A 27116-nucleotide genomic window follows, 5' to 3' on the forward strand; every position below is an offset into this window, starting at 1 on the left:
CTGTCCATACGCTCTGCTTTTATCTGGGGTGAGCCGCAGTTGACAGGTGTGTGTGTATCCCTGAGCTCACCATCCCCATCTCACTTCAGGGAGCATTTGACCTTGTGGCTCAGGGTGTGTCCTAAGATGTCACAGACCTGCTCTGGCATATCTGCTCTGCCCAGGGGCTCCCTTGGGAGAGCAGGGGCTAGGCACTGTGTGGGGTGGGGAGCAGGGGGCCCTTTCCAGCAGGCAGGGCTCCAGGCAATCCCATGGGCAGGTGGGCACAGTCTAGGTGGGCTGTCTGCCAAGTGGACAGAGCAAGCTGTGTGAGTGGCCGCACGGGTTCCCAGGCTCTGAGCACACTGCTTCCTGACCCCCTGACATCCCGAGCAGGACGAAGCTGGAAGTGGGGAGGGGGAACATGACTTCAGCTGCCTCGACTCACATCAGCCCGGAGCTGGAGCTGCCGGTGGACGGTGACGTGGTTCAAAGGGGTCCAGAGCTGCTGACCCTTCCCGCCTTCCCCACAACCTTCCCAGCCCCTCCAACTAGTGGTATGAGGGGTCCTCCCTCCTTACGGGGTCATTGGTCAGGCTTCCGCTCCTGGTCTAGGAACTCACCCCTCCCTGCTTGGCTCTGCTTTCAGCCCCTGCCTCTCTGAAGGGACCAGGGTGGGTAAGGGGCCCTTTGGGGGGTGGGGTGGGGGGAGACCTTAGGCAGCATCCCGGAGCCGGAGCAGATGATCTGACAAGAGAATTGCTTGGTATCTTTGGTGAGGAGAGCTCTTTTTCTTCTTAGCTCCTGGCAGGGGGCCGCTCTGTTGCACCCCAGAGGACCCTGTCTAGTTTTTGTTATTTTACATGATCTCATCAGTTGTGGGAGGGGGCGCCCCCAGCCTCCCCAGCACGGAGCTCTGGTGTGCGTCTGCTGACAGTCCTGCTGATAGGAGAGGGGGGCTGGGGGACTCCACCCCGTGACAAATGGCCACTTTCCACCCATCTGTGGGGGAAGGTCTTCTCTTTCTCTCTTTAACTTTGCGAGCACTTGCCAAGAACTAACGGAATCTCTGTGGCTGACCGCTTGGACGAGGTGGGCGGGCTGGATTCCGGGTTTGCCTTGGGGCAGGGTCTATCCTGCTGGAAGGTTCCCTGGGGCGGGAGGCGGCTCGGGGGCACATTCCCTGAGCCTTCGAGAGTGTGGGCGGCAGAACACGGAATGAAAGATAAATCCCTTGACACAGGAAGTCGGAGGCCTCATCCCTGGCCTCCTCCGCCTCATGGATTTGGCGGCACGCAGTTCTGCAGACCGCGTTTTAAGAAAGCGCCTCGGACGCGGTGCAGGTTGGAGCCTGCTCTGACCAAAGATTGATGTCTCAATAGGCTGCTGAACCCGGGTGAGGAACTCTGCTGGAGGAGGGGAGCGGGAGGCGGGCTGGAAATGAAAGAACAGAAGGGGGCCTCTTCCAGAAGGGGGTGGGGGGTGAGGGCTGAGCGTTGGATGCCGTCCAAATCTGGCTCCACCGACCGACGCCAATTGAAACCGTGTTGGCAGAAGTGAAGAGGTTCTTGAGATTCTTTCCCGAACAAAAGGGAAGACGTTTGCTTTAAAGGGTTTGGCAAGAGACAAGGGCGGGCAGTAAAAGTGGGGAATCACCCCCTGCCGGACTTTGGGGCGCCCTGGGCCCCTGAATGAATAGAGTCTGGGGGGAGCAGGGGCTGTTCCTACCCTGTCCCCTCCCAGGTCTTGCAAAGGGCGCAGGGTCGTGGGAAGTCTTTCCACCCAATCTGTCCCTGCACAGAAACCTAAAGCTGCGATTTTGTTTTGAGTCTCCTCTTGGGAAAGATCACAGGTTCCAATGGGGAGAGAGATGCAACTCCTAGCATTTGCAAACTCTCGTCTTTCTTCGGAGAGGCCTTCGCCTTTGTGCTGGATCTCTAAGCCGGCTTTCAGGCCAGAGGGCAGGCTCTCAGATTTCTGGCCTCCCGGTTCCTCATCAGGCTTGGGGAGAGGCTTCCTGCCCTGTACAAAGTGTGAAGTGTAATTCGATTTGGAACTACTTATTGAATTAGATGAGCCGTGTACACTTTAAAAATGCATGCCTTGATTCCCTGCCTGCACAAATTTGCAAAATTCAGTCATTTGTATTCAGTGTTTCCATCTTTAGAAGGGAACAGGAAGTTCCCCTGTGACATTTATGGGGAGTTTGTAGTGGCTGGGGTAGGTTCACAGGGACACAAGGAAAAGCGGAATCTGGTAAATGGGAAAAGATTCTGTTTCAAAGCCCTGCAGGGAATGACAGCCCTTATCTCCCTGCCCATCCCTCACAGCTTTCTCCTTGGACTCCAGGATGGAGACCAGCTGTTCATAACCTCTGCCCCTTTTCCTCTTTTCCTGCCTTTGATCATCAAAAAAATTTTTTTAAATTAATTTATTTATTTTGGGCTTCCCTGGTAGCTCAGCTGGTAAAGAATCCGCCTGCAATGCAGGAGACCCCGGTTTGATCCCTGGGTTTGATCTCCTGGAGAAGGGATGGACTACCCACTCCAGTGTTCTTTCCTGGAGATTCCCCATGGACAGAGGAGCCTGGCAGGCTGCAGTCCATGGGGTCGCAAACAGTTTTGGTTGCTCTGGATCTTGGTTGCTGTACTTGGACATTCTTTAGTTGTGGCGAACAGGGCTATTCTCTAGTTGTGGTGGGTGCAAGGGCTTCTCATTGCAGTGGCTTCTTTTGTTGCGGAGCACAGGCTCTGGGCGCACACGCTTCCGTAGCTGCAGGCGTGCAGGCTTAGTTGTTCTGCAGTATGTGGAATCTTCCCGGACCAGGGTTCGAACTTGTGTCCCCTGCATTGGCAGGCGAATTCTTATCCACTGTACCACCAGGGAAGTCCCCCCACCCCGATTTTTTTTTATTGTTATTTTTCATCTTTTTTTTTTTTTTTTTTTTTTTTCATTTTTTGGCTGTGCCTTGTAGCTTTTGGGATCTTGTTCCCCCACCAGGGATCAAACCCAGGGCCCCTGCAGTGGAAGCTCAGAGTCCTAATCACTGGACCACCATGGGATTCCCTGATCATTTTTTAAAAACTCTTCCTCACCCTTTTCTGACCACGGAACCCAGAATATCTTTGTATGTTGAGAAGTTCAATTCGGAGATAAAGTGATTAAATTCTAAGTTCTCATTAGACCAAGTTAGTTTCATCAAGAAAGCTACGCGGTTCTTTGATGAACCCCACAAATTGTCCAAATTCATTTGCAATTTATTGCCTGCCTTCATGTGTACTTATTTTAGGGAGAGACTCCTTATCTTTTAACAGCTTCTGTAAGAGGTTTGTGATACGTAACACGAAAATCCTGAAATGCTGTGCCAGATGGGTTCCTTGCTTTTAAGGGATTACTGTGAATCTGCCTGAAAGTTCTGGCTGATGAACATTTGAACAAATGAACTTCTTGTTCCTGTGTGCCACATTTGTTTTCGTTCAGACTGACCTCAAGCCTATGGTGTCTTCTTGTTACTATGTAGTAGGCGCTCAATAAATGTTCGTTGAATGTATCACTGTGGTGGTCTTGGTCCACTGGGACCCCAGGATCCTTTTATACTGTCATTGTTTATAACCATGTTTTATAACTGAAGTGCAGTTGATGGACAGTATTATGTGTTACAGGTGTATAATAAAGTGATTCACAATTTTTAAAGATTATACTCCATTTATAGTTATTATAAATTATTGGCTATATTCCCTGTGTTGTACAATATATTCTTCTGGCTTATTTTATACATAATACTTTATACCTCTTAATCCCCTATCCCTTTATTGCCCCTGCCCACTTCCCTCTACCCACTGGTAACTACTAGTTTGTTCTCTGTATCTGTGAGTCTGCTGCTTTTTTGTTATATTCACTAGTTTGCTGTATCTTTTAGATTCCACGTATTAGTGATCTCATACGGTGTTTGTCTTTCTCTGTCTGACTTATTTCATTTTGCATAATGCCCTCCAAGTCCACCTGTGTGGTTGCAAATAGAAAAATTTCTGTTTTGTTTTTTTTACAGTTGAGTAATATTCCTTTGTGTGTGTATATGTACCACATCTTCTTCATTCATTCATCTGTTGATGGATACTTAGGTTGCTTCCACGTCTCGACAATTGTAAATAATGCTGCTGTGAACATTAGGGCGTATGTATCTTTTCAAATCAGTGTTTTTGTTTTTTTCAGATATATATCCAAAAGTGGAGTTGCTGGGTCATAGGATAGTTCTATTTTTAATTTTTCAAGAAACCTCCATACTGTTTTCTACACTGGCTACACCAGTTCACATTCCCACGAACAATGTATGAGGATTCCCTTTTCTGTACATCCTCACCAGCATTTGTGGTATTGCTTTTTATAATAGCCATTCTGATGCATGTGAGGTGATATGTCCCTGTGATTTTGATTTGCATTTCCCTGGTAATTAGTGATGTTGAGCATCTTTTCCTCTCTGCCTGTTGTCCATCTGCATTTCCTCTTTGGAAAAATTTCTGTTCAGTTCTTCTGCCCATTTTGTAATCAAGTTGTTGAATGCTATGAGCTGTTTATATATGTTGGATATTAATCCCTTATACATCATTTGTTTTTCAGTCGCTCAGTCATGTCTGACTCTTTGCAACCCCATGGACTGCAGCACACTAGGCTTCCCTGTCCTTGTATGTCATGTCATTTGCAAATATTTTCTCATACTCAGTGTATTATCTTTTCATTTTATTGATGATTTCCTTTACTGTGAAAAAGTTTTTAAGTTTAATTGGGTCTCATTTGTTTGCCTTTGCTTTATTTCCTTTACTTTAGGAGCCAAATCCAAAAAAATATTGCTATGGTTTATATCAAAGAGTGTTCTGCCCATGTTTTCCTCTAGGAGTTTTATGGTTTCTGGTCTTTTAAGCCTTTAATCTATTTTGAGTTATTTGTGTATATGGTATAAGAGACTGTTCTAATTTCATTCTTTTATATGTAACTGTCCAGTGTTCCCAGCACCACTTATTGAACAGACTGTCTTTACCCTGTTGTATATTCTTGCCTTCTTTGTCATAGATTAATTGACCATAAGTGTGTGGATTTGTATCTGGGCTTTATAATGTGTTCCATTCATCTATGTGTCTTTTTTATGCCAATACCGTACTGTTTTGATGACTGTAGCTTTGTATCAATAATATCGTCTAAAGTCAGAGAATGTGATTCTTCCAGCTCTGTTATTCTTTCTCAGGACTGTTCTTATAGCCATTTCTTTGGCATCTTTTCCAGGACAGTTACGTCTCCAAAGTCTACCCGCCAGTGTACATGTGTACATAGTTGCAGGGTGAAGGCAGGAGACTATGACTGTGAGAAGCACCTGGACGAGGGTGGGATAGGGGAAGGAAGGCTTCATCAAGGGCGGCAGCAGTGGGGGGGGGCACCTCCTGCAGTTTCCTGCAGGAATAGTATGTGGTGGACGGGTCCCTAGGACCCCTAACATCAAGCCTCCGCATGGGTCCACCTGGATCTGCCTGGTGACGCTGGCTCCTGTTGGGTGGTCCCTTGGGTGTCCATAGACAGGTCAGCCTTGCTTTCTGCTCAGCCACTGTGGGCGGTGATTGAGCAAGGCCTGGGGGGATGATGGTGCCAGTGTACCTGGGGAGGATCAGGGGAGATAAGGAGCATCGAGTCGGCTTTACCCTGAGAGCTTGGTCCTGGGCTGTGTCCCTGGCTGTGACATGGGTGCCCCTCTGACTGGGAGCAATGTCGAGCAGCGGAGGCTGATGCTCAGAGAGGGTGGAATCTTCAGGGGTGTTTCTGGGCTGCAGGAAGGGTAGCAGTACAGACAGGGAGAGGCGGCAGAGAAGAGTGACCCTTGGGTGTTGCAAGCCTGCTGGGCCCCCGCCCACGATTGCCCAGGGCTGCAATGAAGTATAAACCCCCTGTGGCTACCCCCTCTGGTGGCTACATCGCAGCCAGATGTGCTTCCCACTGTCCCGGTCCCAGCCAGCCACAGACAGCGATACACAGACCCCAGGGTAGTGGGGAGGAATTTATCCCTTGGAGCAGAAGCCTGAAGCTGGCGCTGGCTCAGGGCTGCAACCTAGAGCCCCCTGTGAAGGCATGTGGATGGAAGAGGATGGAACCCTTTCCTCCCCGATTTAAGAGCAACCCCCTCCCTATGAGAAAAGGCGGACCTACAGGCCCCTGTGGCGAAGGAGGGGGCAGGGGCTCGCCCACCAGGGTTGCAGGCCTGCGCTCAAATTGGAGGCCTGCGGAGAGACATTGCCAAGGTTTCATCCAGCTCGTCTGAACGTCCTCGCTGGGAGATGACGGGGCTGCTTGTGCAGCTGGACAGCCTGGGGAGTGGGGTGGGGAGCACAGGAACCTTAGGCCTGAGTGGGGGTGTCCTGGGCTCAGCTGTCCGCAAGCTGTACAGCTGGCTGGTGGGCACTCCTGGGCACAGTGGGTTCTTTTCAATCCATCTCTACCAGCAGTGACTTTTCTGTTTTTGTGTAACAGCTCATTGAGATAGAATCCCCACCCTGTACAATTCACCCATTTAGCGTGTGCATCAGTGGGGCTTGTTCTCAATATTGTATCTAGTTTCAGGAAATGTTGTTGTTCAGTTGCTAAGTCATGTCCGACTCTGACCCCACGGACGGCAGGCTCCTCTGTCCTCCTCTATCTCCCAGAGTTTGCTCAAAGTCATGTCCGTTGAGTCGGTGATGCTGTCTAACCATTTCATCCTCTGCCACCCCCTTCTCCTTTTGCCGTCAATCTTTCCCAGCATCAGAGTCTTGTTTATCCCCCAAAAGGAAGTCCCATAGGCGTGATGGCCCAGCCCCTGGCTGCCCCCATCTGCTCTCTGTCTTAATGGATTTGCCTCTTCTGGATATTTCATTTAAATGGACTTGTACCATATGTGGCCTTTCACGTCTGGCTTCTTCACTGAGCATACTGTTTTCAAGGTTCATCTGTTATAGCGTGTCGGGACATCAGTGCTTTTTTAAAATTTTTTCAATTGGAGTATGGTTGATTAACAGTGTTGTGTTAGTTTCCGCTGTACAACAAAGTGAATCAGCTGTATGTATACATATATCCCCTCCCTCTTGAGCCTCCCTCCCCTACCCCCATCCCACACGTTTAGGTCATCACAGAGCACTGAGCTGAGCTCCCTGTGCTTTATAGCAGCTTCCCACTAGCTCTTTTCTTCATGGTAGTATGTATATGTTAATGCTAATTTTTTTTTTTTTTTTTTGAGTACTGTTGATTTACAGGTCCTCCCCAGTGGCTCAGCGATAAAGAATCCACCTGCAATGCAGGACACCCAGGTTCGATTCCCAGGTCAGGAAGATCCGCTGGAGGAGGGCATGGCAACCCACTCCAGTATTCTTGCCTGGAGAATCCGATGCAAAGAGTCAGACATGACTGAAAGCGACTTAGCACGCACACACACACGGTTGATTTACAGTGTTGGGTTAGTTTCTGGTGTACAACAAAGTGATTCAGTTCCACATATATATACACACGTACATATTCTTTACATTTATGCATTATTTTTCAGATTATTTTCCATTTTAGTTTTTACAATATATTGGATATATTTCCCTGTGCTATAGAGTAAGACCTTGTTAACTGTTTTATTTAAAGTAATTTTTATCTGCCAATCCCAAATTCACCTCCCCCTCTTCTGCCTTTGGTATAAGTTTGTTTTCTTTGTGAGTCTGTTTCTGTTTTGTAAATAAGATCGATGTATTATTTTTTAGATTCCACATATAAGTGATATCCTATATTTGTCTTTCTCTGCTGACTTAACTTTACTCAGTTTGATCATTTCCAGGTCCATCCATGTAGGTGCACATGGTATTATTTCATTCATTTTTTATGACTGGGTAATATTCTGTCCTATACATACACCACATCCTCATATCCATTCACCTAGGACACAGGTGCTTTTAATGGCTCACAGTCCGTTGTGTAGATTTATCGCATTGTCTCTGTCCTTTCATCCCTGGGTAGACGACCTTTTAGATGTTTCTTGAGCAGCTGCTTTGTGCCATGCCCTGGCCCAGGAGTTGGGGGTACCGCTGACTGAGCTACAACCTTGGGTTTGCAGATCTTGCAGAGTCAGATTGGGGAGTGAAGAGCAGGGTGGAAAGACTCTCAGAGGGCCACGTGGAGCCAGAATGAGTCCGAGCCCCTGGTTCCCAGCCGCAAAGTCTGCAGGGGGCACTGCCCCTCGCTTTGACTGTAGGGTGACCATGTCACCTACGTGTCCAAACCGTGGCCTTTCTGAGCACCAAACAGGTTCTATTAATATTGATAATTAGGCTGGACACCAGAAAACTTGAAAGCAAGGACTGTAACAGACACGTGTCCACCCGTGTTCATAGCAGCATTATTCATCATAATCAAAAGGTGGAAACCTCTTAAGTGTCCATTGATGGATGAATGGATAAACAATGAAATATTATTCAGACATAAAAAGGAATGAAATTGTGACACATGCTGGAGCAGGGGGGAGCCTCGAAGACATGATGCTTGTGAAAGAAGCCTGACATAAAAGGACAAATACTTATCAGTGATTCCACTTATATGAGGTTCCTAGAGAAGCCAGATTCACAGAGACAGAATAGAGCCTACGGGGTGGGGGGTAGGGGAGTTAGTGTTTAATGGGCTCAGAGCTTCCGACCAGGATGATGAAAGCGTTTGCAGGTGGATAGCGGTCATGGTTACATGCCATCGTGAATGTAATTAATGACGCTAACATGAACATTTAACATGGTCAAAGGGGTCAAGGTTGTAACTTGCGTCTGTTTTACCACAGTAAAGAAAGTGATCAGGCTGGAGGGAGGGTGTAAACCAGAGTGTAAGGTCACCCCCGCCCAGTTGGTCACTTGCGCTGTCTTTTCCCAGAGGAGGGTGCCACTGTGGTGGGCAGGGATGCTGCCCTGGGCCTGAGAGAGAGTGGCTGACCCAGTGGAGCAAAAGCGAGGCTGTCCCAGGGGTCACCCCCACACACACACCCCAGCAAACCTGGCATCCCTCCTCGGAGTGTGGCTCTGGGAAGGAGAGGCTATGGCAGTCTGTGCTGCCCCCTTCCATCCCCTTTTCCAAGGATTCCCAAGTAGGAGCAGTGGAGAGTAGCAGCTGGTGGTGCTGTGTGTCCTTGGATAAGTTACTTAACTTCTCTGAACATGCGTTTCCCGCTTTCTCTGTTTGCGTGCAGAGGCTGTAGTGAAAGTCATCTTGGATGTAAATGTGAAACTTGTTTTTCTGTTAAGAACTTCCTTTTTCCTATTAATAGCATTTGATAAAGTTTGGGTATGAAACAAAAACTGAAGTGACGGGGAAGAGAGTGAGCCGTAGGCAGAAGCCACTGGAGGAGGTGGTTTGGACAGAGGTCTTGGGGTGGGGATGGGTCAGGAGAAGGCAGGTCTGGAGGTGGGTGTGACCATTGTTGTGGAGGGTCTGTAGGCGGCTCGGAGCAGCAGAGCCCCTCCTCCCTGTCACCCGCCTTGAGGGTCTCCCCCAAGACCCCATTCACTCAGTATTGGTTGAGTGTCCCCTCCCTGGAGGGCTCTGGAGGCTCACTGAGAATCCATGCACATCACTGCCATCCTCACTGAAGCTCATGGCCTGTTGTGGGGACACGTATGTTAATCAGCTGTCACGAGAGTGAATGTGAAGTTACAGGACTGACTAAATTCATTGACGGTCTCCGGTTGGCCAGACTGCTTCCAGTGCATTTCAGGGAAAAACAAAACAAAACAAAATACACCCCATTTGTAAAACGAGTAGGTTAGACAAGAATTCTGTGCTGTCCAGTATAGTTGCCACTTAACATGTGTCATTTTTTTTTTTAATTAAAAAATTTTTTAAAATTTCTTGTCGATGCTTTGTGGCATATGGGATCTTAGTTCCCTGACCAAGGATCAGACCCTCACTTCCTGCATTTGAAGGGCAGAATCTTAACTACTGGGCCGCCAGGGAAGTCCCCATGCCATGTATCATTCTTTAAATTGAAATGAATTAAAATTAAATAAAATAAAAAACTGAGCTCCTTCGTTAGACTGGCTGCATTTTAAGTGCGCAAATGTCATGTTCGTGAAAACAGTTGGTGGTTCTGAAAAAAATTAAAAACATGACCACCATTTCCATTTGACTCAGCATTCCCACTGGGTCAGAAATGTTTCAGAAAGCTTTGAAAGCAGGGTCTTGAGATAGTTGTATACTCATGTTTCCAGCAGCTCTGTTCATTAGCTAAAATATAGAAGTAACCCAAGTGTCCATTGATGAATGAATTGAAAATGTGGTCCATCCACACAGTGGAATAGCACTCAGCCTTCAAAACGAAGGACATCCTGACACCTGCTAGTGTGTGGATTGACCTTGAGAGCATTCTCCTTGGTGAAACAAGCCTGTCATGAAAGGATGAATACTGTGTGACTCTGTTGACCTGGGGTGCACAGTAGCTAAAAATTCATAGAGACAGAAAACAGAGCAGGGGAGTGGGAGTTCACGCTTAATGGGGACGGTTTCAGTTTTGCAAGATGAGTTAGGAGCTTGGCCTCACAACAACACGAATGGACTTAACACTCCCGAGCTGCACACTTAAAATTGGTTAAGATGGTACATTTTGTGTTCTGTAAATTTCACCACAATTTCTAAGAAGTTGCACACATGGCTGCCTCACTGGATGGTGCTGGAGTTGCCCGTCTCCACTCTCCTGTCTAGCCGGCTAGAGTCCTCGAGGCCGCAAGAGTCACAGAAACCCCGAGTTTCACAGAAAGCATCTCTGGGCCGGTTGGCCTGCCAGGGGCCTCTACACTCCCCCGTGGGGTCCTGAAGGCAGACCCCAAAGCCTCTTATTGGGGTGGGCGTAGCGGGAGGGTCCCGTGTCTGCAGGCCATCTGGGCAGGCAGAGTGGGGGTTGCCCACCAGGGAGCCTCCCAGAGGAGGGGCCTCGAGGGGATGGACCCTCACCTGTGCAGAAGGCCAGGCCCTTCTCTCAGCGGGAAGGATGGCCCTTGTTGCGTTTCTATGATTATTTCTCTAACAGGGCCCTGGTGGGCAGGGGGTTTGCTTTGGTTCCTGCAGGGGATGTTGGTGCCTGTGGAGGGGCCGGCTGGAGCCTCTCTCTCTGCTGCTGCTCCTGGAGCCCTTGAAGAGAAGTAGGGGGTGGTTCGGGGGCACTCCCCACCCCACCCCCAAACTCCTCCACCCTGTGCTGCTCGGGAGGGGGTGAGGGATGGAGGGAGATGTGGGGGTGGGGCGGGGGGGCTGGCCCGGTCCAGGGCAGAATGGCTCCCAGACCCACAGACAGATGGAAGCAATTTTCGGTCACGTGGGGCAGGGCTGAACTGCTGTCCCGAAAGACAGGGCCCCATGTCTGTCTCCAGGAAGCAGCCCCAGAGCCACACGTTCGGGCCAGATGCAGCTCTGGTCTTTGTTTATTTGATGGTGCTGGAGCCCGGGGCAGAGTGTTTCTGAGCAGAGACCATTCCTTCCGGGCCGTGCAGGGAGGAGGACCCCCAATGGCGGTCGAATGGGGAGATCCCTGCCTTCCGGGCCCTTTGCCTTTCCCCGCCCTGGGGATGGGGTGAGGTGGGACGTGGAACCGAAGCCTCCAGCATCAGCCTGTGGTTAGAAGAGATGTGTGGACCCCCGGGCGGCCCCTGGCCTTGTTATATGTGTTCAGCCCCTGTTCTCTGAAGCAGGAATGTCCCTGCCTGTTCGGGGCAAAGGATAGGGGGACATTAGTGACTGACTTGGGGATAAACCAGCGACACCCCAGTTTCTGGGGTTTGTAAGCTTATGGGGCCAGTCATCTTTCCTCTCTTACTGACCTGGGCATGCGGGGAGGAGAGGATGCTGGCCCCCATCTCAGCTCCCTCAGAGGCTACTGAAGACAGAGGTAGCTGCAGAGGTGCAACCTGGTGGGTGGAGTGGAGTCCGGTTATTTCCCCAGGAAACCAAAATGCAGTTTATCTGAAAGCTCGGCAGTGACCTTCCTGGCCTGGCGACCTGTGTCCTGCTGCCTCCAGGGGCAGGGGCAGGAGGGGATGGGTGGGAGGGCGTGTTTGGGAAGGCTGCTTGCCCTCATTAGTAGTGGGGTAGGCCACCTGGAGAGATAGGCACCTGGGTGGGGGGGTCTGTTGCGCTGGAAACTAACAGCCCTCACTGAAGGGGCTGGTGGGAGGGGCTCACGGGCAGAGGGGGAGTGTTTGGACTCCTTGTGTGGTCGCTTCCCATGAGCTCACGGTGCCGGGAGAAGAGACTGTGATCCTTCTGGGAGGCAGGATGAAGCTGAAAATCCTTCTTAGTGGGCAGAGGGGGTGGAAAGAGCTTGGACCTGCGGGGGCAGGGGAGGGGAGTGGGGAGGGCCATCGGGGAAGGGTGTGGTCTGGGTGTGCACCACATCGTGGGCAGGGGGTCAATCACTGGGATGCGGCCGACCCTGGTGGGGAACTGGAACCAGCACAGTCTTGAGCTCCCTGACCAGCCCTGCAGACCAGGTGCCCCTTGGGTCCCCACTGGGAGCTTTCTGGGTGTCTCCCCCACCCGCCAGGCCTCTAGCTGGGTCACGTGGACTCTTAGGGCAGCCCAGGAGGAGAGGAGGAAGGCTCTGACCTATAGACCGAAGCAACCTGAGTTATTTTGAGCAGCTGAGTCCCATCTGCCCATCTGCAGACCTGAAAGCAAAACTGTCTCCCGGGCTGTGGGTTTGGGGCCCCGCAGGTGCTGGGCGGCCAGAGAAGACACCTGAATCCAGTCCAGGGTGGGAGGCAGGGGGTAGTACCTGCAGGTACCGCCCACGAGCCCTCCCCTTCCTGCCATCGCCCTTGAACCACTGTGCCCGGAGGAGCTAGCTCTGCGTCCCAGCCCTCCGGCCACCAAAGAGCACCCCTCCTTCAGCACTCCCGCTGGCCCGGGGCCACTGGCAGGTGCTTGGCTGGTTCCCTCCGTCCTCCCTTCAGAAGGCTGTCCTCTCCTTTGTCCTGGCTCAGGGCTTGACCCACACACTGGCTGTTTGGTCTCCAGGGCCCTTGGCTGTCAGGCTGCAGCCAGTGTTGGGGCCTGAGTCATGTGATGGAGGTGGGGGGGTTCACTGGGCGCCCCCTCTGCAGCAGGGCAGGAGGTAGGTGGGTGGGAGCGTGCAAAGAGAGCTCCCCGCCCTCCTCAGAGCAATTCTGCTGGGTGCAGCTCTGATGAGAAAGAGGAGAGTTTGGGGGTCAGCCGCACCCCGGAGCCAAGCGAGGGCCCCAGCAAGGCAGGGCTGGGGGCTGGATTTGTGGGGTGAGGCTCTGTGGGCCAGGCGGACGGCGGCAGGACAGCCCGGGCCGAGGGGTCTGGCTCTGGGGCGTTCTTCCGGGGTCTCTTGGGCAGCTGAACCTCAGTTTCCCCCACCTGCGTGTGTCCCCCCGCCACTGTCGCCCCCTAACGCGCCCGCTCCTCTTCCCACAGCCACTGAGGCAGCTCCCAGCAGCACTGGCGACATGGCCGACACCCCCAGAGATGCCGCGCTCAAGCAGCCGCCCGCGCCGCGGAACGAGAAGGCCTCCATGGACTTCGGCTACGTGGGGATCGACTCCATCCTGGAGCAGATGCGCAGGAAGGCCATGAAGCAGGGCTTCGAGTTCAACATCATGGTGGTGGGTGAGTCCCGTGCTCCCATCCGGTGAGCCACCCAGAACCACGCAAGGGAGCCCCTCTGCCCCGCCCCGGCTGGCCACACAGGCTCTTGTAAAACAGGGTGACAGGCCTGGCCTGCAGGACAGACGAGCGTGCAGACTCTTCTACCGAGGTGATCCTCAGTGGCGGGGAGCCCGGCACCCGGGGCTTTGGACCAGAACCCTGCAGTGTGGGTGGTCTAGCCGTGAGGGATACAGACCCTCCCCGCCGGGGTCTCAAGGTGAGGGGCTCTGTAGGGCTTTTCCATCAAACATCACGTGGATCCTGGTATGTCCCACAGCTAAGGGTGGACCACACTGGAGGGGCCAGCCCCCGCTTTCCCTCCCCAACGCTGTCTGCATCTCAGCTCCTCCCGGGAGCCCCAGGACCTTGCATGGGGCAGTTGGACCATGCTGTGGTTAGAAGACGAGGGGTCCATGTCCTGCTCTGCCGCAGAGCACAGCGAGAGCTTGGCTGCTGCCTGGGCACCCAGCCCTTCCTGCCTCCCGGCTGCCTCCTGACCCGGAGCCCCACCAGGGAGAGCTGGGGGGTGACGCCCAGGCCTCGCCACCCCCCAGGCCCTTGAGCCGCTGTCTCTGGGGCGCCCTGCCCACCAGCCCTGTTCTCTCCCCAGGGCAGAGCGGCTTGGGAAAGTCCACCTTGATCAACACCCTCTTCAAATCCAAGATCAGCCGGAAGTCAGTGCAGCCCACCTCGGAGGAGCGCATCCCCAAGACCATTGAGATCAAGTCCATCACACACGGTGAGAGCCGGGCGGGCGCTGGGGGAGAGGTAGCGACTCAGGCTCCTCGGGCCCCCTGAGCCAGGGACTCAGGGCAGCACCTCTGGGCTGTTGAGACTTGGAGTGGGGTGGGGGGAGGGCGAGGGGTCAGGGATGCTCTCCAGGATCCCTGCAGGCCCTGGTCAGAGCCCCCTGGAGACAGCTGAGTTTTCCACCGAAAAGCATGGGCAGGGGGCTTCACAGCTGTACACTGGCATCATCCTGGGGGCGCTGCAGGGGGGCCTTTTTGGGGCAGGGTGGGTCGGGCAGCCCGGCCAGCAGGGGGGAGTTATGTGCACAGGTCCCAAGTCCCCCCGCTGAGCTCAGTGGGGGCTGTGATTGTGTACAGATATTGAGGAGAAGGGCGTCCGCATGAAGCTGACGGTCATCGACACGCCGGGCTTCGGGGACCACATCAACAATGAGAACTGGTGAGGGGACCACTGCCCTGGGCGGAAGAGCCCTCACGGGGCTGCTGGGAATCACACCCCTCCCCCCATCCCTGGGGTCACATGTCAACCTGGGAGGCTCTTCCAGGTCTCTGTAGTGCTCAGGATTTCAGATGGTACCCACCCTACCCCTACCCCCCGCTTCCCGCTGTTGGGCAGAGACTTGGGGGATTGGGGACCTGCAGGTGAGAATGGGGGTGGGGCAGGAAGCTGTTCCCCCAGCTGGGGCGTGGAGGTTCCATGCTCGCTGACTGGGTCTCCTCCATGCAGCTGGCAGCCCATCATGAAGTTCATCAACGACCAGTACGAGAAGTATCTGCAGGAGGAGGTCAACATCAACCGGAAGAAGCGCATCCCAGACACCCGCGTCCACTGCTGCCTGTACTTCATCCCCGCCACCGGCCACTCGTACGTGCCCTGGCGCGCTCTGGGGCTGGGTGGACCGTGGGCCGCAGCCTGAGTGCCCTCGACCTCCCTCTGGCCCCCACACTGCGTCCCACCCACCTGTCCACCATGCAGCTTGCCCGGGAGGGTGGAGGACCGCCAGCCAGGCCTGGGATGGTCCGGAGCCTGGGCTGTGCCTTCTCAGGGCAGGCGTTCTGGTGGGCCTGGCAGGTGGGCAGAGACTCTCCTGCTGTGTGTCTTTGGCACTTACCTGCCCCTCTGTGTGGGTTGCTAGTCCATAAGGGGAGTGCTGATGATGCGATAACAGACCCTGGCAGGGACCCCACACACACACACCCAGGAGGGTTTAGAGCACAGAGAACAGCGGGCTTGGCCCTGTGCAGGGCTGGGTGAGGGCTGTTAGTCGAGGCCACCTTGGTGAGAGCTGCCTTCTCCTGCCAGTTCCATCTGCAGCTACAGATGCATGTACAGGCAGTGAGCCTGGCATGCGATGGGTGCCCTGAAGCAGAGGTCGGGGGATCTCCTTGCCTCCTTTGAGCAGAGGTCATCTCCCTCATGAGGGCAGATGGGCTCTTTGTTTTTTTAGAATGTTAATTGTGCATGTGAGGAAGGCCAGTGTTATTTTTTATTTATTTTTTTAAACGTGTGTGTGCACGCTCAGTCGCTTCAGTTGTGTCCGACTCTGCGACCCCATGGACTGTAGCCCGCCAGGCTCCTCCGTCTGTGGGATTCTCCAGGCAAGAATACTGGAGTGGGTTGCCATTTCCTTCTCCAGGAGATCTTCCCGGCCCAGGGATTGAAGCTGCATCTCCTGCATTGCAGGCAGATTCTTTACCCACTGAGCCACCTGGGAAGCCCCTTTTTAAAACGCACCCATTTTTAAAATTGTATATGTTGATTTTTGGCTGTGCTGGATCTTTGTTGCTGCTCGGGCTTTCTCTAGTTGCGGCAAGCGGGGGCTACCCTGTTGTGGTGCACAGCTTCCCACTGCCGTGGCTTCTCGTGGTGGAACCCAGGCCCTAGGACGCGAGGGCTTCAGTAGTTGCAGCACACGGGCTCAGTAGTTGTGGCACATGGGCTTAGTTGCTCTGCAGCACGTGGAATCTTCACAGGCCAGGGATTGAACCCTCGTCCCCTGCATTGGCAGGCAGATTCTCATCCACTGCGCCACCAGGGAAGCCCCAGATGGGCTCTGGGTGGCCTCACAGACCCCTTGTCCTTGGTTCCCTGTGGCTCCGTCTGCACCTGATACCCCTAGGTGTCTTTCCACCCGCGGGTGGACACCCTCGGGCTCGTCCTGAATCAGGACGTGGGAAGGAGGTGAGCCCAGCACCCGGTGGACAGCAGGAGCGGGCAGGGGGAGGCAGCGAGCGGGGACAGAGGGGGACTGCTGGGTCCTGGGGTCCGGCTGGTCACCACGGCCTAAGGCTCTGGTTCCGACTGTTCTGCACTCGGTTCTACTAGAGGCAGGAAGCCCAGCGGTGGGGGCCCAGCCTCGCAGGCACCGGTTACAGGAAGGAACCAGCAGGAGCCGTGGGCCTCACCTGGGGGCCTTTGTGGGAAACAAACGAGTCCCCGAGCCACCCTCAGCGGGGTTCTGCATGGGGGGGGGGCTCAGCCGCAAGTCCGACAGCAGCTTGTCCAGGCTTTTCTCCACCGAGGCATCCTGAAAGCAGGAAGCTGTGACCCAGTGGGGTGCCACGCCATCCCCTCCCCCAGACCCTGGCCCCGGGGATCAAGGCAGCTCCTTCCCATCCCCGTTCAGACATCCTCCTGGGGCCCACCTCACTCTCACACTGAGTCTGTGACTGACTCTGTGCGGGGACAGCAGGGGCATCTCTGCTCCTGGTGGGAAGGTGGTGCCTGCCATTCAGGAGTCCTGCAGCCCTGTCCCCACAGCTGCTGAGAACTGGTCTCGGGTCGGGGTGGGGGGTGTGAGGAGGAGCTGAGGGGTAGCCTTTGCCCAACTGTGCTGGGCACCTGGAGCCAGTGGGCAAGGGGCTGGGGACGCCCCGGACAGCAGACCCCAGCTCATCCCGGGAAATGGCGCTGAGTGAGCGCCCATCTCCCCCCATACAGTGACGCCCCACAATCTGACGGCCTTCTGAGCCAGTGGCAGTCTTTCTCCGAGTGGACACACTGGGGGCTTTGGGAGCTCATCCCCAGGCTGCTCAGAGCTGGCCTGGCTCCCTGCCCCCTCTTCCCCCAGTTCAGTGTGGCCCAGGATTCTTTTCCTTTTTCTGCCCCCTCACTAGTGGCTTGGCTGGCACTCAGCCCACAGGCTTGACCTGGTCGGCGTGCACCCACCTGGGAGCTCCGCAGGCACCCTGGGGGCCTCCCCTCAGCTCCCTGCAGGCAGGAGTGGGCCCCCTTTCCGCATTTCTGTCCCCGTTCCGTGTCCCTCCCCCCACACCCTCATCCGTGTCCTTCTGCTCCAGCCTCAGGCCCCTGGACATCGAGTTCATGAAGCGCCTGAGCAAAGTGGTCAACATCGTTCCGGTCATCGCCAAGGCCGACACGCTGACCCTGGAGGAGAGGGTCTACTTCAAACAGCGGGTAGGGCTCTATCTCCGCCTGCCACCCCCCTTGGTGGGAGCAAGGCCATCAGACAAAATCCTGGGCTTTTGTTAGATGGAAGAGACGGTTTCCATCAGGGGACAGATGGTCGCATCCTTCTCTGTCGCTGTCCCACAGGAGGGTGAAGCCTGGGCCCCTGCAGAGCCTCCTCCTCTGAGCGGAGAGACTCCTCCCTCTAATTCCCAAAGCTCCACCCACAATCCCTTAGGTCCAGGGATTTTCCCAGCATGCTTAGGGGAGGACAGTGCCCTGGCAATGGAAAAAGAACAAGGAAGCCCCCAAAGCTGAACCTGGGCATTTGTCTGTGCTCAGGGCAGAGATGACAGCTGTTCATGGGACGTAATCGCTGATCATCATCCGTATGGGCAGGTGTTGCTATGAAGAGTGGTGACTCTTTGACACAAGCAGGTGTCCCTGTGCAGTACGGGCTGCTGCAGTGAGAGCTTTCCAGGTGGAGCTCAGGACAGGGAGGACTCAGCAAACCTGAGTGATTTTCTTGGTGGTGTGATGAGCTGGAAGGCAAGGACAGGGAGGTGCCCCACGCCTGGGATAGCGATCCCGGGTCCCTTGGGTGGCTGTGGTCTTCCAGCAGGCAGGTCTACGGCCGCCTCTCCTCCACTCCCGAGGCACAAGAACTGGACAGTATCAGGGTTACCAGCCCCCCCCAGAGCCCACCCCTGACCCGAGCCTGGGGCCACTCACTTTGTGGAGGTCGTGGCACAGGCAGATCCCAGTGGGTTGTCCAGTTTGCTTCATGCACGGTGCCCACCCGTCTCCCCTCTGGACCCCCAGATCACTGCGGACCTGCTGTCCAATGGCATTGACGTGTACCCCCAGAAAGAGTTTGACGAGGACTCTGAGGACCGGCTGGTGAATGAGAAATTCCGGGTGAGTGCACTGACCAGACTGTTCCCAGAGGCCGCTTACCTCCTGCTAGAGGACACGGGTGGGGGTCTTTCCTCCCCATCCAGGGGTCCAGGAAAATGGGTGGGATGGTCTTGAGCCATAAGGAAGTGTTATCTGGGCTAGGAGGGGTCGAAGCCAGAGGGTCCACATGCAGCCCTCTCAGGCCAAGGGGTCTCAGTGCTGGGGGCCCGACTCAGGGCAGCTCCTGCCAGGGGCCAAGGGAGTGGACTGGCCTTTGCACGCACAAGTGACCGATGCCTCCTGCCCCTCCCCCAGGAGATGATCCCGTTCGCTGTGGTGGGCAGTGACCACGAGTACCAAGTGAACGGGAAGAGGATCCTTGGAAGGAAAACCAAGTGGGGCACCATCGAAGGTAATGGCTGAGCTGATGCTGGGGCCTCCAGACAGGTCAGGAGGAAAGCTGCTTCTGCTACCCGGGAGCTGTGCCCCTGGGCCTGACCTGGCACTCTTGGGACCTCGTCTATTGTCCATTAGGCCACAGGAAGGGCTCCCGTGGTTCCTGCTTGGTGGAGGAAATGAGGGGCTAGGTGTGTTGTCCGGGGCCCACAGCCATTAGCTGACAGAGCAGTACCTCTGTCCCAATCCCCCACGTCCAGGGAGGAAGGAGGTATGATGGTCTCTGCCCAGGTCCTGTTGCTGGGGTTTCCCAGGCATGCTGTGTGATCTGGACAAGTCACCCCACCTCTCTGGGCGTGGGGAAAGGGCTGGGCTGGAGCTCTGTCCAGCTGAGAACCAGATGCCCTCCCCACTCCCTGCCCCCTCGGAGTTCCAGGACCCCCACATCTTCATGTCCTGGGGCTTCTGCAACAGACCAGCACAGACTGGGTGGCTTAAAACGGAAGTTCATCCTGAGTGTTCTGGAGGCCTCTGTTCCCTGCTGCCCTCCTAGTGGCTGCCGGCTGACCTTGGCTCGTAGGTTCAGCCCTGCGGTCTCGGCTCTGCCTTCCTCTGTGCAACTGTGTCTTCTAAGAACAGTTGTCACTGACCTTAGGGCCCCCTAAATCCAGGATGATCCCCTGTGGAGGTAGATACATTTATTTATTGCTGCATTGGGTCTTAGTTGTAGCGCTCGGGAGCCCCCTGGCATGTGGGATCTTAGTTCCCCAACCAGGAATCAAACCTGCATCCCCTGCATTGGAAGGTGGATTCTTAACCACTGGACCACTGGGGAAGTCCCTGAAATCCTTCCTTTAATTACACCTTCACAGACTCTTTTTCCAAATAAGGTCCCATTCACTGGTGCCCAAGGTTGGGAGCTGGACATCTGGGGGACACCATCCAACCCATTACAGGTGGCCATGACCCTAGGTGGGGTGGACCTGGGCGTTTCCTTATCCCCTTCTCTCTTCTTCTGTCCTTCCCTCTTTAGAACAGGTTAAAATGGACCACTTGGCTCCTTCCTTGTTCACTTGGCTTCAAGGCCTGGCATAGAGAAGGAAGCAGAAAATCCAGCAGTTGCTTTCAACTCCAGCTGCTACCACCCCATCCCACACCCAGCTCAGGACCTTGGGCGTGTCCCATCATCCCTTGGGTCCCGATTTTGCCATCCATAAAGTGAGCACCATGCGCCAGGAGTTTAGTGAAATCAGAGAATGTCTCAAAGACCGTCGGAGCTTTCAGGACAGCAGATACTTTCATTTTTCATATACTTTCGTTGTATCAGCAGTAAATGATATAATGAAAACTGATCTAGTGGAGCACCCCCAGGCTCATTTTACCTGGATTATTGTTAAATTCCCTCACCTCCCTGTCCCGCCTAGATGTCTCAATTAGGCTTCATCTTGGGCTCATCCTGCCTTGGCCCCGCCTCTTCCATTTCTCCTCTTCCTGAAATCTTGCTGTTTAGAAACCTTTTTGTAAAGTGTGTTGGAGGATTTGGGATAAGAAGGGGCCAGTGGGGGGAACTTCCCTGGCAGTCCAGTAGTTAGGACTCCACACTTCCATGGCAGGGGGCACGGATTTGATGTCTGGTCGAGGAACCAAGATACCACATGCCACGTGGCGCAGCCCGAGTACATTTGAAAAAGGGAAGAAAAAGAAAGGGCCATTGGGGAGCGGTGGGGAAGGGCAGCCCCGCCGCTGCTGGCCTCTGCTGCCCTCTGGTGGCCAACTTGGGCCCTGCCGGCAACCGGTAAAGAAAGTTGTCAGGAAATTGTTGGGAAATCAGGGAAGTTAATTTTCTGCATCCCCGCTCTCCTGCTCTGGCCTGGATCCTGCGGTTTGAATGAACTGTGCGATGCTGTCGTGCTTCCAGCCCACGTTGAAGGTGGTGATGAGAAACAGCCCCTACGGAACCTGTAAAGATGGTGGCGGGGGGTGGTTCTGGCATCCCAGCAGCCTTCGTGAGGTCCCAGAAGGAGTTTCTGCCATTAGAGTAGTTGAACTTCCCCAAGACACTGGTGGCTTTTTTTTTTTTTTAATCTCTGGGACCTTGTGACTTGGGAGCTGACTGGAGAGCAGGCCACTCTGTGCCTCTCCTCATCCCCACCCTCTCCAGCCCCAGTTCTCTCTTCCTCCTCCTGCTGGGTTGCGCACCACCGTCCTGAGGTACTTTACTCATCCTTGGAAGCTGCCCGAATGTTTTCAGAGGCGGGCGGGTGTGATAAAGCACACAGTTAACTCATTTCATCCTCTCCCGTCCCTGAGAGGTGGGAGGCATTATTATGCCCATTTTACAGATGAGGAAATGGAGGCTCAGAGAGGCCAGAATGACTTGCCCAACCTGGGATGCAGTGGTCAGACAGTCACTTCAGGTTCAGAGCCCCATTCTTCCCACTACGCTCAGTGCTTCTCCAAGTTAGATGGAAAGGCTGCATGAAAGCCAGCCAGCAGAGGATTCTACTGTGGGCACAGCCCTGCGGGGTAGGGAATGGCAGAGGAAGGTGGGCAGGGGTGTGGAGGGAAGACCCCAGGCACAAAGCAAGTAAAGTCCAATCAGAGCATTGGAGGGCTCGTCATGGGGGTGGGAGTGTGCGTGCATGCTCAGTCACCTAAGTCGTGTCCAACTCTGTGTGACCCTGTGGGCTGTAGCCCATCAGGCTCCTCTGTCCATGGGATTCTCAAGGCAAGAATACTGGAGTGGGTTGCCATACTCTCCTCAAGGGATCTTCTGATTCCAAGGATCGAACCTGCATCTCTTATGTCTACCTGCATTGGCAGGCGGGTTCTTTACCACTAGTGCCACCTGGGAAGCCTGAATTGGGGGGTGGGGCACTTGGCCTTCTACCACCCTGGCCCCCCTGCCAGCTGTCAGTCAGTCAGTCAGTTCAGTTGCTCAGTTGTGTCTGACTCTTTGCGACCCCGTGTACTGCAGCACGCCAGGTCTCCCTGTCCATCACCAACTGCCAGAGCTTGCTCAAACTGATGTCCATCGCGTCGGTGTTGCCTTCCAACCATCTCACCCTCTGTCATCCCCTTCTCCTCCCACCTTCAATCTTTCCCAGCATCAGGGTCTTTTCAAATGAGTCAGTTCTTCGAATTGGGTGGCCAAAGTATTGGAGTTTCAGCTTCAGCATCAGTCCTTCCAATGAATATTCAGGACTGATCTCCTTTACGATGGACTAGTTGGATCTCCTTGCAGTCCAAGGGACTCTCAAGAGTCTTCTCCAACACCACAGTTCAAAACCATCAATTCTTCGGTGCTCAGCTTTCTTTATAGTCCAACTCTCGCTTCCATACATGACTATTGAAAAAACCATAGCTTTGACTCGACAGACCCTTGTTGGTAAAGTAATATCTCTGCTTCTTAATATGCTGTCTAGGCTGGTCATAGCTTTTCTTCCAAGGAGCAATCTTTTTTTAATTTCATGACTGCAGTCACCATCTGCAGTGATTTTGGAGCCCAAGAAAATAAAGTCTCTCACAGTTTCCATTGTTTCCCCATCTATCTGCTGGCTGTAGAGAAAGGCCCCGCTGCCATGGGATGGAGAAGCCTGGGCCTGGGAGCCGGGCCTCACAGGCCATGGAACCTGGGCAGACCCGCTTTTTTTTTCCCATTCTCTGAGCCCCACCTCCCTATGACCACAAATGAGAAGTCTTAGTCGTTCTCCTGTAGGGTGTGTGGAGACTGGGGATTCCTTCCCGTGGGCCGGACGCCCCCATGGAACCAGAGGACAGCCTCCCTGAGTCCAGGTGATGCCACTCACCACCCTTTAAAAGGTGACTGGCAGCTGAAAACCAGGCAGCAGGCAGTTTTCATGCAGCACTGGGGCATCACCGGCTTGCTCTGGGGTACCTGTGGGGACCCCTCCCTGCCCGTCTGCCCACATGCCCAGAGCCAACTGCTGTCTTCAGCTTGTGCTCAGCACTCCGAGGGGTTTTAGTGTGTCCTCGTGTGCACCTCCCCAGGCAGCCTGTGACTCAGTTTTGCTGGCTCTTGAGCTCCATGCAAGCAGTCATCCCCGGTGCGTGACCTCTGTACACGTGTGCCCTTGCGTGTATCCTGAGCACATGGGGGAGAAACCCCAGCCCTGATTCCTGCCTCGTTCCGTTCCCAGCGCCCCTCTCTTCTTCAGGTCTCCCCTGGGACACCCCCAGGGCCCCACAGTGCAGCAGCGGGCCCCCTTCTGCTTAGCGTAGCGCTCTCTCCCCCGCAGCTGTCTTGCCGGGTGACAGTGCCATCTCCCAGGAGGGCAGGAGCTGAGATGCCCAGAGCTCCCCTGCGGCCCCCTGCTCTGTCCATCTGCCCGCCCAGCATTGCCGGGAGGGACTTTCCTGATCTTAAAGCTCCTTCTCTCTCCTCTGCAGTCGAGAACACCACTCACTGTGAGTTTGCTTACCTGCGGGACCTCCTTATCAGGTGAGAGCCAGGCGGGTCTGCTGCTTGGGTGGGGAGGGGCTGACAGCCCAGAAGGGGCCTCCATCAGGGCTGTGGGTGGCGGGTGAGGGTGATGGGCCAGCAGGCGGAGGTCTTGAGCAGCAGCCAGCACACCCCACCCATCTGCCTTCCTCCTTGGGGCCCCACTGTCTTAAAATAGCCTTCTTGGAAATGAAGCAAGCAGTGAAAATCTTTTTTACTTTTACTTGGAAAAGGGTTGAGCTTGCATCACTGCAGCTTGAGCCCCAGGAGGTCTCGGGTGTCAGGGGCCCCACCTCAGTTTCCATGAACCCAGGCAAGCAGGAGCCCATCCTCAGCCCAGGTGGGTAAGGCCTGGGCCTGGGCAGGTGAACGGAGAAGATGGGGGCTCCCTCCAGGGTGCCAGGGGCTCCCAGCTCCTCAGCCAGCAGGATGGATGCTAGGGACAAAGTCAGTAGGAGGACGGGACCATCTCTCATGGCCTCCAAGTTGGGGGAGGATATGGCTTTCAGGAGCTAGCCGCCCTGTGCTGGTGAGCCTGGCTGCGGAAGGACGCCCTTCTGACCTCGGGCCCTCTGACATCCCCTTTCCAAACCTGCCCTGATGGGTCAGTGGAGAAGGGACGCTTGAACACATGACTAGCAGGGGTGCCAGTACCCCCACCCCCAGGCTCCTTACCTGCCTGCTGCAGGCCACCGCCCCTTACCTGCCAGCACACCTGGCCGCTCTCCTGGCTCTTCTGAACCGGAGCAAGGACACTCCAGCCCTGCCCCCTGCCGGGGGCCTCTGCACTCAGCCTGTCCCTGAACTGGCGATTGAATTGACACAGAGAAAGGGGATGTGTTGGAACACGTGGTCCTGAGAGTGGCTGGGGTTGCCATGGAGATCCACGTCCTCGCCCCCACGTGCTCCTGTCCAGGCTTGGTCTGTCTTGGTGGGGCTAAAGCGCCGCACTGGGGAACCCCCCCACCTCGGGGAACCGTGTAGTGGAGATTGGAATGGGGAGGGCAGGCTGAGTGAGCAGGACACCCCGACCCCTGCCCCCTTGGTGACCCCTTCGCCATGCCCCTCCCAGGACACACATGCAGAACATCAAAGACATCACCAGCACCATCCACTTCGAAGCCTACCGCGTGAAGCGTCTGCACGAAGGCAGCAGCGCCGTGGCCAACGGCGTCGAGGAGAAGGCGCCCGAAGCCCAAGAGATGTAGACACCGCCCGCCCCGGGACCCTGCCCCGAGTCTTTACCGTTTCCCGCCACCCGCCACCCGCCCCATTTTTATTTTATATAATTTTCTCCATGTGCCCTCAGTCTCCACCCCTTTACACCTGCCGAGTAACAAGATGACAAGCACCCTCTGAGCATGTTTGTTATTAGCCCACTGACTACGGGGACCAGGCCGGGGAGGAGGTGGGGGGAGCTTGGAGTGCGGGGCGGCTCTCTGGCCATCCCTGAGGTCCAGAAGGAGCGGGAGGACCACTGACTCAGTTCCCGACCCTGCCCCCACTCCAGGCCCAGCTCCCTGGTGCCAGGAGTGGCCCCCAGCTCTTAGAGCCCCTGGAGTGTGGCGGGGTGGTGCCCGCGGGAGGATGGGGCCCTGTTGGTGGACCTGGGGCACCTTCCTGCCCCCGCCTCCCTGCACGCCGCTGGGGAGCCCCTGAGCCCGCCCCTAGGGGAGAGCAGTTCATTCCACGAGACCCAAGTTGCCCATTGGCTGCTGCCCGCCCGCGAGCCTGTCCTGGAGCAGAAAGTGCCTTTATCTCAGCCGTCCACGTGAGCCACCAGCTCTCCCCAGCTGTCCCTTCGGACGGGGAACTGGGACAAGGTGGGGAGAGGGAAGTGTACCTTCATCTCCCGTTATGTCCCGCCCCCTTCAACACCCCCCACCCACCCCCGCTGGAATTTGATTGAGGATTCAAAGGAAGCAAAAGATGCACCCTACCCCGCCCTGATTTTTGGGAAGGTCCAAGCAAGTGAATCTGGTAAAGGAGCTAAGGAGGAAGTGAAGTGCTGGCAGGTGCCAGAAGGAAGTGGGGGGCGGGGGCTGTGTGAACCACGGCTGGGGGTGCTCTGAGTGGTTCTCGTGGGCTTGGTGCCGGCCCTGCCCCCACCCCGTGTGACCAGGGAAGCGTGTCTGTCTGTCTGTTTAGACATCCGTTTGGCCCGAGACGCTCTGGTTAAGTGAATGCCCATTTGGCTGCCCCAGACACACAGCCCTCCCAACCGAGGCCTGGCTGACACCACGACCAGGGAGGTGGGAGGCCAGGCAAGCCTGACTTTGTGTTGCCCTGATGTGCCTGGGGCCCTGCATCTCCCCTGCCCCCAGAACCCATCATAGACACCCCCAGAGAGGGATTGATCAGGGGTCAGGTGTACATGGCCCCCGGGGAGCTCAGACACAGGACGATGATACGTGACCGTCTGCAGGCCCCAGGCTGGCTTCTTGCGGCCCGTGAGAAGGTGGGAGGGGTGGGTGCAGACCGGCTGGTGTGCGTGTATGTGCGTGCGCGCGTGTGTGTGTGTAGGTCATTGCTTCACCTGTTTACTCCCTCCCCACCTAAGAGAGGAAGGACCCCTTAGCGGAAACAGTTTACTTGCCGACTTGCCATTTTTGCCAAAACCAAGATGTTGAAGGATGCGTCCGTCGCCAGCGTCGGGGTCCCGGCCGTGGGGCCGCCCCCATGGTCCGGGTCCAGCTGGCCCATCCTGGGATGCCTTCGCTTCCTTCTCTGTAGCCAGATTTTGAAAACTTGTTAGTTTCACTGGGATCTGTTCCACAGTGGCCTTTCGCTATGTGCCTCCTGAGAAATTCGTCTTTTTTTGTATAAATAATAAAGTGTTGAAAATGTATTTCCTGAAATAAATGTTCCAAATGCAAACCCGGAAGACTCTGGAGTGGGATTTTTTTTTTTTTTTTCTCTTTTCTGACCCCGAAAGCACGGCGCTCCTTTGATGAGTGTGAAGATAGCGTGGAAGTGATCGCTAGGGAATTGTTTCATCTCCTTTCGGGAGGAAGAAAGGTTTCAGGGACTTAGAAGCACTGATTTAAGGGGATGATTGAAAAGCGAGCAGAGAGTCTTAATTTATTCATTAAAAGGAGGCTTTGAAGGGATTCCACTGGGCGGTGCTGTGCGCTGCTTCTGTGACTGTATCCTGGAAATAATGTTTTTCTTCTCAAAAGCGAAATCTGTTGCAGTGAACCCTATGAGCTGGTCAATGTTTGACAATCATTTCATACCAATTTATTTCAAGAGAACTCAGTCACCAAAAGACTAGAATAAAAGAGGCTGCCCTGAGAGGTTTTTTCTGCATCCCGAGTGGGGCATCTAGACCGGGGATCTGGGTATTTCTTCTTAGCTGTGTGCAGGCCTTACCAGCCCCTTTCTCCCTCCTGGTGGGGTGGCCTGGGACAGCCATCACAAGCCACCCCAAACTGGGCGGCTTAAAGCAACAGAAATGGATTTTCTTGCAGTCTGGGGGTCAGACATCCAAGATCATGCGTCGGCAGGGCAAGGCTCCCCTGAAGGCCCAGGGAGG

At 54.8% G+C, this 27116-nt stretch overlaps 1 protein-coding gene across 43 annotated transcripts in view; it reads left to right on the forward strand.

Annotated features, from left to right (window-relative positions):
• Positions 1–26465, forward strand: part of SEPTIN9 (septin 9) — a 179338-nt gene extending 152873 nt beyond the window's left edge. For 25 of the 43 annotated variants that reach the window (XM_081575587.1, XM_081575589.1, XM_081575588.1 and 22 more), the window contains 9 exons: positions 13438–13629; positions 14279–14407; positions 14775–14856; positions 15145–15282; positions 17718–17835; positions 18649–18744; positions 19039–19135; positions 23530–23581; positions 24654–26465. In XM_081575587.1, coding sequence (XP_081431713.1) covers positions 13438–13629; positions 14279–14407; positions 14775–14856; positions 15145–15282; positions 17718–17835; positions 18649–18744; positions 19039–19135; positions 23530–23581; positions 24654–24789 — 1040 coding nt within the window. In that variant the 3' untranslated portion in view covers positions 24790–26465. Of the gene's footprint in view, positions 1–375; positions 537–1222; positions 1376–12711; positions 12918–13437; positions 13630–14278; positions 14408–14774; positions 14857–15144; positions 15283–17717; positions 17836–18648; positions 18745–19038; positions 19136–23529; positions 23582–24653 lie in introns of all 43 variants that reach the window. The other 18 variants (XM_081575623.1, XM_081575621.1, XM_081575624.1 and 15 more) reach the window with 4 other exon arrangements.
• Positions 26466–27116: the final 651 nt, after the last annotated feature.

The sequence above is a fragment of the Giraffa tippelskirchi genome, chromosome 3, assembly GCF_054371585.1.
Source record: "Giraffa tippelskirchi isolate mGirTip1 chromosome 3, T2T-mGirTip1v1.2.pri, whole genome shotgun sequence".
NCBI lineage: Eukaryota > Metazoa > Chordata > Mammalia > Artiodactyla > Giraffidae > Giraffa > Giraffa tippelskirchi.